The sequence below is a fragment of the Oncorhynchus kisutch genome, linkage group LG6 (assembly GCF_002021735.2).
Source record: "Oncorhynchus kisutch isolate 150728-3 linkage group LG6, Okis_V2, whole genome shotgun sequence".
NCBI lineage: Eukaryota > Metazoa > Chordata > Actinopteri > Salmoniformes > Salmonidae > Oncorhynchus > Oncorhynchus kisutch.
Window position 1 is genome coordinate 73,743,321 of NC_034179.2, and position 12,117 is coordinate 73,755,437.

The following is a 12,117-nucleotide window of genomic DNA, read 5'->3' on the forward strand; positions in this document are numbered from 1 at the left end:
TGGAGAAAACTTGTTGCGCGGTGCATGATGGGTAATGCGTTGGAAGCAGCCATGTCAGTGAGGGTGGAAAACCTCTTTTGGCAATGTTATGTGGATTTGAGGTTGCAGACGTGTCTGTCAAAATACTTAGTATTTTACTTAGTGGTATAAAGTACACTTTTCTTTTTTTTTTTGCCTAAAATGACATACCCAAATCTAACTGGCTGTAGCTCAGGACCTGAAGCAAGGATATGCATGTTCTTGGTACCATTTGAAAGGAAACACTTTGAAGTTTGTGGAAATGTGAAATTAATGTAGGAGAATATAACACGGCTTGGTTGGGTTGTGTATCGGAGGTCGCATGACTTTCAACCTTCGTCTCTCCCGAGCCCGTACGGTAGTTGTAGCGATGAGACAAGATAGTAGCTACTAAACAATTGGATACCACGAAATTGGGGAGAAAAAGAGGTAAAATTAAAATAACCAAATACTACCATAGTACTCTTTTACTGGATGACTTTCACTTGAATCATTTTCTATTAAGGAATCTTTAGTTTTACTCAAGTAAGATAATACGGTACTTTTTCCACCACTGAAAATACTTCATAATTATAAGAGAGGTAGCTATGATCAAGGCAAGCCAAATAATTAGATAGCATAGCCTGAAACTGTCAGGCTGAAATGAGTCCATCAATTCCTGCAATGGGGCTTATCATATGTATTGAGAATCCTCATGGTGTGCAATGGAAGTCTTTGTAGCCCATTCTTACTAATCGCTTAGATCGTCTTTGATAAACATGTAGGTCTACTCATACATTGATTCTCTCAAAATAAAAATATGGTGTGGAAGCACAGTATTCACATTCACTTTATAAACCACAATAAACCAGACTATTGAAGACCTTGACCTTTTAGTCTACTCCTTTTTTAAAATCTCTGATACAATTACTAAGCACACACAGTAGCCTACACAGACAACAAATACAAGCCAGTAGGCCATTTCTCTTTGCTTATATTATAAAAAATCTTCCTTTATTTGTAATTTTAACACACTTTACAGTACCGAACAGTGAAATAAAATAAAAATATACTGATATATAATTGTATTATATAGCTGTTTGCTTATTAAATGCATTTTATTCACAAAATAACACCTCAGTTCTCTCAGAAGAAAACCTTTCATAAAAATAATATAATAAAAAATAACTTGGACACATTTTACACATTACAGCAATATAATTTACAAATATTACAATCATTTCATGGTGTTTTTTCCATTTATATAATTTTCCTAACTTATGAACAAGTAACACATGGATTAAAGCCCAGATAATTGTTATTGGAGGGAGTCTAATATGACAAAACTGACCAAGAAGTGGAGGTGGAGCTAATTTCAAAATGGCTACGCAATGTCTCTCTCAGAACCTTCTTGTTTTTTACCTCTCGCTTCACCCATGCACATCTGTCAATTACTCACAACCACTCCTACATGGCATATTGATAATGAATAGTTTTCATTGATTATGACTTGAGCAGTATGGAATGGGCAAACATGGAATAGCACAATAGAAAAAAACTAAGGTTTAAACCAGGTCCAACGGAACTAGTGAGAGACATAACTACCAAATCTTCCAACAAACACATACTGTACCCACATATTACTTTAACCACACTGTCTACCCTACAACCTCCCTTGAAATAAAGTTCTGGTACAAAATATTTTCATTTTTCTGATGATTAATCTAATCCTGATTCATCCAATCCATCTAATTAATCTAATAATGAAATTTACACACTTCTGTGTGTGAGAAAAATGATAGCACAAAAGAGAAAGACAGAGGAAAGATGAGGACAGAAAAAGAGAAGGAAAGCGTGATGGTGTGGCCAGTAGTGTTTTACTGATTAAGTTATTTTCTTGTAACTAAAACATGGTTAATTATCAATGATAATGACCTGAATCAATTTCTAATTTACAATCCAACATTACAAAATATACAAAACAAGCTGTGATAATGCTAATAGTTATATAATCAATATGTCCTTATAGTTTCGTTTCTTGACCATCCATCCACCAGAATGATACAAAAATAAAAACTGTACACAAACTTGTGGTATTTTCCATGGTTTTCTGTTCAATATTTAAAAAGAATGGCAGCAATTCATCGAATGAATAATTTCTTAATAAGAAATGATCGCTACAGTATTGTGTTAAAATGGCAATAAAATATTTATTTGTTTTTATAGCTCATGAAAAAACAAAAAGCCAGATAAACAAAGCCGTATATCTTCAAAGACAGAGGGAAGCTTCATGGGAATCTCCTACTCCAGGTACTGAGACAGTAACGTTGGATTCCCATTCCAACAATAAAGGCCTGTGCAGTGACACCGCAATGCTGCTCCAGCCAATCACAGAGCTGGACTGGACGGATCTCAGGCCTCTGTTCCATCAGGCACAGGCTGTTCTTTAGACGAGCTACGTTACCGACCAGCAGAAACCAGCTATACTTATGTTGTTGTTTTTTTACCCTGTGAACAACTCCAAGTCAAACTGAGACCTATTCAAGCTGTGTGCTGATCAATCCCGTGACCATGTCCTCATACAGCCAGGATGGTGACTCTAGTGCGTGATGACACACAAGAAGAGAAATCTCTCTCTCTCTCTCTCTCTCTCTCTCTCTCTCTCTCTCTCTCTCTCTCTCTCTCTCTCTCTCTCTCTCTCTCTCTCTCTCTCTCTCTCTCTCTCTCTCTCTCTCTCTCTCTCTCTCTCTCTCTCTCTCTCTCTCTCTCTCTCTCTCTCTCTCTCTCTCTCTCTCTCTCTCTCTCGACACAACACATTCTTAATATGGGTACTGGGTACATTGTGTATAGACACACAGACACTCACATACAGAGGCATACAGACATGGTATAAATATACTAGGATATTTAGAATTTATCTTATAAATCTACATAGTTGCAGGTATGTATCCTGCATTTGACATTAAGGCAGAAAAGCTTAAAACATAACAAGAATGGCTGTGTGTGACTGTCTGAACAGCCTCCTTTCTGGTCAAGCTCGTTCTTTCGATTCCCTCCAATCCTAAAATCACCCTGACAAAATCCTCTCAGTCTGCCCCGTCAAAGCATCTCTCCTCATCAGTTTCCAATCTGTTGCTTTGGTGACAACTGATGCAGTAAGTGAGAAGAGACTGGTGAATAAATACAGTGTGAGTGGGTAAGAGATGGAATGTGAATTTGTGCTGCTGATGATATTATCCTAATCCTTCAAACATATTTAGCAAAAACAATAAAAAATAGAAAACAGGCAGAACATATACTGTAAAGTATCACATGGCTTATCCTCAGAAAGTAAAAAATAAAAATAATTTTCATATGTAAAAACTGGAGAGTCCACAAGCAGCAGGTGTGGTGGTGTAGTGGTAGTGACTGCTCCTTATCTACGAGTTCTGAAACGTCTCATCAACTTGAAAAGCAACAAAGGAAGACTTACAGCTGAAAACCTGTCACCACAGAAACATACTGAGCATGTGACACACACACACACACACACACACACACACACACACACACACACACACACACACACACACACACACACACACACACACACACACACACACACACACACACACACACACACAATCATTAACAGTTACAATAGATATTTGAACAAGAGACAATCTAAAATGAAGACAAAAGCCGACACTCCTGTCCCACGATGCACTGCTTCACGACAGCTCCATGTTTCAGGAGCTGGTGTTTCCAGAAAGGCACACAGCCATCTTGTACCGGTAGCACTTCTTCATAAAGGGAAAATGGGAAAATGGAGGCGGGACCCTCAGGTCCCCTCATCACAGCATCTTCCTTTCTTTATTAAACTTAATCCTCTCTTCTTTTCTCGCTCCATTCCTCCTCTATAGATAGATATCTGTAGTTTTCTTTCCGACAGAAATGGAAAATAAGTCACTCAGAAAAAAACAGAGTTCTTGTTGAATTCTAACAAACATGAACTAGTAATACTGACTGACGCTAGTTAATACTCCATATAGAGATGGCTTTTTCCAAAGAGATTCGTTACCAATCAGATTCCTCTAAACATACACGCACACATAGGCACGCGCAAACACACAAACACACACATTCTCGTGTGTAGACTTCAGAGTTTTTTTTCTTCCATGAATCAAAGTGTGTGAGTGAGGTGTGTTTGTGTGTGGAGGTGAGTTTGTGCATGTTTATGTGTGTGTGTTTCAGTTCCAGTGCTACACTGTCTTCAATGGCCCATTATTAATGCTTCTCTATGTTCCTCTTTGTCCTCATAGCAGTTCCTCAAGCATCAGCTGGAAGAAACACCTCCAGCTCCAAATCTACAGTTGCTGTGTAAATAGCTTTTCTTTAAGCAATATTATTTTAGTTCCCTTTTTGAAAAATAGATTTAAAGGTCTATTGTCTATGTAGTCTTATTTGATATTGGGTTTTGGCCATCGGAAATAAAGGATGGACAACAGGGGCGTGGTGTGTGCATGTGGGGTGTGGCCAGGGAGAGAGGAGCGAAACTCATGTGTCATCAGCTGGTGAGGAGGAGTCTTCCTCCTCCTCGTCCTCCACGGGGCTTGTGTCAGAGTGTATCTCCACCCCTGACTGAGCTCGCTGAAGAACTCCCCTCTTCTCCTCCTCCTCCTCCATCCCTAATTCCCCTTCCTCCTCGATGATGTCTCCTTCCCTTTCATCCTTTACCACATCCTCTCCTTCCCCCTCTTCTTTCTTGTCTTCCTCCTCTCCCTGACTGCGGTCCAGCACCATGTGATTGGGGGTGGTTTTCCCCTCCTCCTCCTCTTCTTCGTCCTCCTGTCCTCCCTCCGTGTCGTCATCCAAGGTGAGCTTGAACTGGAACTTGTCGATGCAGGCGTTGAGCCTCTTGTCTGGGCCGAGGGGGATTGGGGGTGGGGAGATGGGGCTCTGGGGGATGGTGCTCTGGTACCAGTCCCTGTTGTCCTCCAGAGTGTCCAGGATGTCCTGGGCGTCAGGGTGCACCAGGTCCCCCCACGTCTCCCACAAAGGGTGCACAATGTAGTCAATGAAGCCCACCTACAGCACACAACACCAGGAGAATCAAACACAATAACGAACATCACACTAATAACAAGCACATTATACACGGCTAAGGAATTTGTGTCAGCAACATGAGATGACATTTATAAACATCAATAATTATTAAGAAAGCATATATAAGCATTAAGCTTTTAGAATTACTTTGAAAGTCATCCCAAAATGTGTGTTGTGTGTATGTTTCCTAACCTGACTCTTTTCCACAGAAGCAGTGTGTTTGTCACACATAGGGCTGATCTCCATGCCTCTCTCCCTCTCCTTGTCCCCCTGTCTAAAGAACTCCTCCATGATGCGCTCAGTCCACTCTCTGTACACGATCAGGGGCTTGGTGGGGTTACTTAGGTCCGCACAGTGCACCATGTTCCTCAGTACCTGCAGACACACACATAAGGTCAGGTATCACCAGTGCACGTTGTGAATTTTCTCCAGCTTCAATTTGAGTTTGGAGTACCATTTTTTTCTGCAGGGGATATGTTTAGAGGTCAGAAGGGAAAGCTCACCTGGATGCGATCAGTGTAGTGGTCGAGCAGGAGCACTCCTGAACTGGTCACCTTCTTCGTCTCCACCATGGTCTTCAGATCAGCCAGCAAACTCATGTGCTTGGACATATCTGTCGCCAACACCTTGAGAGGTCAATTAAAGGACGAGGTCAAACAAAAACATGAAACAATATCAGTAAATAACATTTAAATAACTCCTATAAGCCCCGCCCCTTACTGAGCCAGCAGAGCAGCCCATTAGTGGGTGAGTGTGAGTGGCAGGAGCCTCACCATATCGATAACGAGCTTGCGCAGGCTCTGTCTCTGCCTCTTGCTGAGGTTCTGGAAGATGTCACAGTTGTCCTCGTGGAGCAGCTTGAAGCCCACGGCCAGGTGGTGGTTCTCCAGGACTGACTCATCGTTGTACATCAGAGCCAGCTCCGAGTCTGGGGGAAGAGGACAGACAGAACACACCGGGTCAGTACAGAACACATGCTAGGTCAGAGCACCTGTAGACACACCCCACCAGTAACCTTTTCACATTACAGTGCTGACTCTGACATTTTCTTTTTACGTTATCAGCTGTGCTACACTGACTAGTAAGCTGAGCTAAACTGAGATGTGGTTCAGGGAGCTTTATTCAGTTAAAATGCAGTGTACTGTACAGCGTCCTGTCTCCTCCTTTCTCCATTGTAAGGACTCACTGGTGTTGATGAGGAACTGGTTGGACACGCCAGGATGATCCACATCATGGATGGCAGCAGCAAATAACGCAGCCAGGATCTCCAGATCAGTGAACACAGCCTGACAGAGAGAGAGAGAGATAGAACACAGTGTAACCAATCACGTTTTAGAACAGCCTACAGGACATGAATGTGCGATGCCAGTTAGAGTGCAGCTGTGTGCTTCAAGTTAGCTGTTGTTAGACATAGGCTCAGTGTGTGGTGATATTTGGTTCTTACGTCCAGAGCCGGTGTGGACAGCAGGACGTGGGTGGACTGTGTGACGTCAGCGGCGTGGAGGCTGTTGTGGTAGGCCACGTTGGCATGGTAGTGGTCCTCCAGGGTCATAACGTAGGTCACGAAGGTGTCGACAGGGATTTGAAACGTCTTCAACAGATCCCTCTCCTACAGGGAAGGAAAACACAGTGTCACGCAAACACTCAGGATCCTATACACGTATATGAACAGCAAAGTCTACATTAAGTCTATATGACCACTCTTACCGAAAATCTAATGGATAAAACCACTGCTTCTCACCCACCTGGAAGATGGCGAACATGATGCAGCTGAGAGGCCTATTATTGGAGAACTCAGCCAGACGAAAGATATTAAGGCCCCACTTATTCAAGTCATCCAGCTCCTGGTCAACAGACATCAGAATCAGAAACAGAATCACCTTTCTTTGCCAAGAAAATGTACACATACCCAGAATTTGACTTGACATATGACTCCATTTAATCCCTTCAGAGACCCATCAATAAATGAAATCAATTCATTTTTGTCCACTCTAATGGAGATAGATTTTTTGGGCCGTATCTCTGAGGCCATACATGCCACTGTGTTAAGTCCTGTTGTACCTTTGAGAGGACATTCTGGGGTATTCAATGATATCATGTGGGGCGTGTGACTGTACTTTCTCATCCTGTATTTTTTTTTTAATGGCTGCCATCTCAATTTAGCACATTTTATTTAAAGAAGAATGTACATGCATGTAGTTGTATAATCTTAATTTTTGTGAGTTTGATATTCAAATTGTTTCCAGTAAATAAATACAGTACATGACCAAAAGTATGTGGACACCTGCTCTTGTCGAACATCTCATTCCGAAATCATGTGCATTGATATGGAGTTGGTCCCCTCTTTGCTGCTATAACAGCCTCCACTATTCTAGGAAGGTTTTCCACTAGCTGTTGGAACATTGCTGTGGGGACTTGCCTCCATTCAGCCACAAGAGCATTATTAAGGTCGGTCACTGATGTTGGGCGATTAGACCTGGATCGCAGTCGGCGTTCCAATTCATCCCAAAGGTGTTCACTGGGGTTGATGTTATGGCTCTGTGCAGGCCAGTCAAGTTCTTCCACACCGATCTCAACAAACCATTTCGGTATGGACCTCACTTTGTGCACGGAGGCAATTGTCATGCTGAAACAGGAAAGGGCCTTCCCCCAACTGTTGCCACAAAGTTGGAAGCACAGAATCGTCTTGAATGTCATTGTATGGTGTAGTGTTAAGATTTCCTTTCACTGGAACTAAGGGGCCTAGCCCCAACCAAGAAAAACAGCTCCAGATCATCATTCCTCCTCCACCAAACTTTACAGTTGGCACTATGCATTGGGGCAGTTAGCGTTCCCCTGACAGCTTGTGTGGCCTACCTCTTTGTGGCTGAGCCATTGTTGCTCCTAGATGTTTCCATTTCACAATATCAGCACTTTCAGTTGACCAGGGCAGCTCTAGCAGGGCAGAAATGGTTGAAAAGGCATCCAAAGACGGTGCCACATTGAAAGTTACTGAGCTCTTCAGTAAGGCAAGTCTACTGCCAATGTTTGTCTACGGAGATTACATGGCGGTGTGCTCGATTTTACACACCTGTCAGCAACTGGTGTGGCTGAAATAGCCAAATCCACGAATTTGAAGGAGTGTCCACATACACTATATATATTAAAGTATTTGTGGAATAGTTTGGTGAGTTTTCAGAGCAGTGTAATATATTTTTTCTCACATTAAATAAGAGCTAAATAAGAGCTTGTGTATAAATATCCTGTATTTTTCACCTACTGTACACATATTTACTGTAATGTCAAATTTTACAAATATAATATTCACAGCATCATAATATCCACTACAGTGCACATACAATAAAATAATAAATAAATGTTGTCAAATGTTTATTTCACTCACAAAAAAGTCATAATTCATAAAGCTTTTTTCATTTTAAATCATCTTCGAGGTGACTGAGTGTTCATGTGTGACTATGTGTAAGGGTCCACAGATCCCAGATCCAGTACAGGTATACCGTACCCTGGCCAGTGCATCCTCCTGTTCAGTCTTGACTCCGAAGCGTGGCATGGTGGTGTTGATGGACAGGCTGGAGCTGTGTGTCAGCTTCTTCACTCCACTGATATGACACATGGGCTTGTCCCGGTCGCGCTCCCGCAGGGTCGGAGACGGGATCTCTACCTCATTCTGCTTATCTGGAGGAGACATGGAGGTCAGAGGTTAATTACAATACTTTTGAATGCTTGTTATAAGCACTTTGAGATATCAACTGATGTAAGAAGGGCTATATAAATACATTTGATTTGATTTGATGCATTTATAACTTCTTATTATAAAGGCTATAGTGTGCTATATCTCTATAGTATGCATCATTACAGGGCTCACTTGTAAAGAGACCTGAGTCTAAATGACTGCCTACACTGTAAACCACAAGGACTTTTTAACTCAAATACTTCTAGTAAATTGAATTGACGAAATCACATTAACTCAATTTAATAAAGATATGACAAACAAATGAACTTTTCTCCCAGCATGCTCTACTGCAGGTTGATTTTTGGGAATTGTTTTTAATATCTGTGTTTTTGCATGTACATTGAGTGATTGATTGATTAATCTTATGTTGCACACAGTTAAATAACATACATTTTTCTAAACTAATCCAATCATTTAATTAGATTTTTTTGCACCCGTTACAGAAATGTAATGTTGTTCCAATTGAAATGGCTTAGGTAGTCTCCTCACACTGTTCTTAACCCTGGCAGTCATTATGAATGCAGGTTGTGAGTGAATACACAGTTCTACTGTTGGATCGCCTAACTCTGGCTGAATTCCAACAGGAATTACATGTCACTTTACAAGACAGCATAAAGTGTCTTGCAGGTAGGGTTGCAAAAGTCTGGTATGTTTTCCAGAAATCCGGTTTAGAAGATACCTGGAAATTCTTCAACTTCGATTTTGTTTTGAAAATATGGGATTTTGCAACCTTATTTGCAGGTCTGATGTGGCCTGTCAACCATGAGTTTCAGGCCACTGTATTAGAGTAAATCTAGGCCTCAAAATAAGTCCTTATAAGATATGTAATGTTTAATTATAATGATAACATTCACCTAGGAATTCACTTGGGAAAGGCCATAGGACTGAAAATGAACGAATTCCACAACCATGTCACTAACAAATACAGCCATGGGTGATGATTCCACAATTCACTCAAAAAGGCAAGGTACACTGGGAAATTATATTGGGGCCGTTGCTTAAAGTGGGCGTTACTCTGATACAACTCAAATCAGGACCCCCCTACAAGCTCACAGTAACTCTATCAGTTTGATTAATAACTACAAAATCACTTTAAGTAACTGTACTCAGATATATTAAGTTCAACGCGTTTCCTCAAAACTTTTGAATAATGACAGCACATTGGGGTTAACAGTGTGGATAAAGGTTAAATAACAATAAATGCATTATACTGGTCAGTATTAACTAAAATATAACCCTCTTTCTAAATAGCAGCCGTATAGTGCACTACTTTTGACCAGAGCCAGAGGATAGAGGACTGAGGTGTATAAGGGATAGAAGACAAACAGAGACCCAGTCAGGAGTGCAGGTGAAAGGGGAGGTGTGTGACTCACCCAGGAAGGTAGTGGAGATGTATTCAGACACCTGGTTACCTGAACGACTCATCTCTGACAGGTGAGATAGCTCCCGGTTCAACATCCTCTTAAACTGGGGGAGGAAACAGAGAGAGGGATGGCGCAGAGCATGATATTATTACCAAGAACAGGAGAAGACAGAAGTTAGAGGTAATTGCTTGAATAGTGTCCCTGAAATAATGTTAAAACTAGAAAGTCTTGGACACAAAGCTACACTTGGCCTCAGAGAAGTACTGTTGAAAAAACACAAATATGGAGAGAAAGCTGCTACTTTACATATTTTTAAATAAATATAAAACAATATCAAACAAGCAACTTCTGCACAATAAAGGCAAAATGAGACCCCACTCTTTTTATATGTACACAGTAGGCCCATGTTCACACTGGATTCCATGCCAAAAATAGCACATCATAGTCCATAAGAAAGGAAATCTGTACAAATCCCTTTTTAGCTAAATACATCTAACACATTGTTTTGAAAAACAAAACCATGGGCAGCAGGTAGCCTGGTGGTTAGAGCAAAGACATTTATAACTAACCCAAGATAGTTAATCTGTGTCATTTTCAATGGGAGCAGATGAAGCATAGAGGGGCAGAACAAGCAAGGTGGTTGGCAGAGCCAAGCACGAGCTAACAACATCCCACTGGCGCGTTCTAGCATGTGCTTATGCAACAACACAATTCACCCTTGCACTCCTTGTAAACAATGTCATTTAAAAAAACTTGGTCAAAGGATCACATCTACAAAACTTAGTGCACTCTGTTCAGTCTACAAAACTTAGTGCACTCTGTTCAGTCTACAAAACTTAGTGCACTCTGTTCAGTCTACAAAACTTAGTGCACTCTGTTCAGTCTACAAAACTTAGTGCACTCTGTTCAGTCTACAAAACTTAGTGCACTCTGTTCAGTCTACAAAACTTAGTGCACTCTGTTGAGTCTACAAAACTTAGTGCACTCTGTTCAGTCTACAAAACTTAGTGCACTCTGTTCAGTCTACAAAACTTAGTGCACTCTGTTCAGTCTATAAAACTTAGTGCACTCTGTTCAGTCTACAAAACTTAGTGCACTCTGTTCAGTCTACAAAACTTAGTGCACTCTGTTCAGTCTACAAAACTTAGTGCACTCTGTTCAGTCTACAAAACTTAGTGCACTCTGTTCAGTCTACAAAACTTAGTGCACTCTGTTCAGTCTACAAAACTTAGTGCACTCTGTTCAGTCTACAAAACTTAGTGCACTCTGTTCAGTCTACAAAACTTAGTGCACTCTGTTCAGTCTACAAAACTTAATGCACTCTGTTCAGTCTACAAAACTTAGTGCACTCTGTTCAGTCTACAAACTTAGTGCACTCTGTTCAGTCTACAAAACTTAGTGCACTCTGTTCAGTCTACAAAACTTAGTGCACTCTGTTCGGTCTACAAAACTTAGTGCACTCTGTTCAGTCTACAAAACTTAGTGCACTCTGTTCAGTCTACAAAACTTAGTGCACTCTGTTCAGTCTACAAAACTTAGTGCACTCTGTTCAGTCTACAAAACTTAGTGCACTCTGTTCAGTCTACAAAACTTAGTGCACTCTGTTCGGTCTACAAAACTTAGTGTACTCTGTTCGGTCTACAAAACTTAGTGCACTCTGTTCGATCTACAAAACTTAGTGCACTCTGTTCGGTCTACAAAACTTAGTGCACTCTGTTCAGTCTACAAAACTTAGTGCACTCTGTTCGGTCTACAAAACTTAGTGCACTCTGTTCAGTCTACAAAACTTAGTGCACTCTGTTCGGTCTACAAAACTTAGTGCACTCTGTTCAGTCTACAAAACTTAGTGCACTCTGTTCGGTCTACAAAACTTAGTGCACTCTGTTCAGTCTACAAAACTTAGTGCACTCTGTTCAGTCTACAAAACTTAGTGCACTC

The 12,117-nt window shown here is 41.0% G+C and overlaps 1 protein-coding gene across 2 annotated transcripts in view; it reads right to left on the minus strand.

Moving 5' to 3' along the window:
• Positions 1–85: 85 nt before the first annotated feature.
• The window catches only part of LOC109891978 (cAMP-specific 3',5'-cyclic phosphodiesterase 4C), a 31,274-nt gene continuing 19,242 nt past the window's right edge, over positions 86–12,117 (minus strand). Inside the window, exons 2-10 of one of the 2 annotated variants that reach the window (XM_031827485.1) lie at positions 10,189–10,282; positions 8,585–8,757; positions 6,828–6,926; positions 6,527–6,691; positions 6,269–6,368; positions 5,856–6,010; positions 5,586–5,708; positions 5,275–5,457; positions 86–5,064 (exon numbers count right to left, since the gene is read on the minus strand). In XM_031827485.1, coding sequence (XP_031683345.1) covers positions 4,534–5,064; positions 5,275–5,457; positions 5,586–5,708; positions 5,856–6,010; positions 6,269–6,368; positions 6,527–6,691; positions 6,828–6,926; positions 8,585–8,757; positions 10,189–10,282 — 1,623 coding nt within the window. In that variant the 3' untranslated portion in view covers positions 86–4,533. The remainder of the gene's footprint in view (positions 5,065–5,274; positions 5,458–5,585; positions 5,709–5,855; positions 6,011–6,268; positions 6,369–6,526; positions 6,692–6,827; positions 6,927–8,584; positions 8,758–10,188; positions 10,283–12,117) is intronic. The other variant, XM_031827484.1, reaches the window with a different exon arrangement.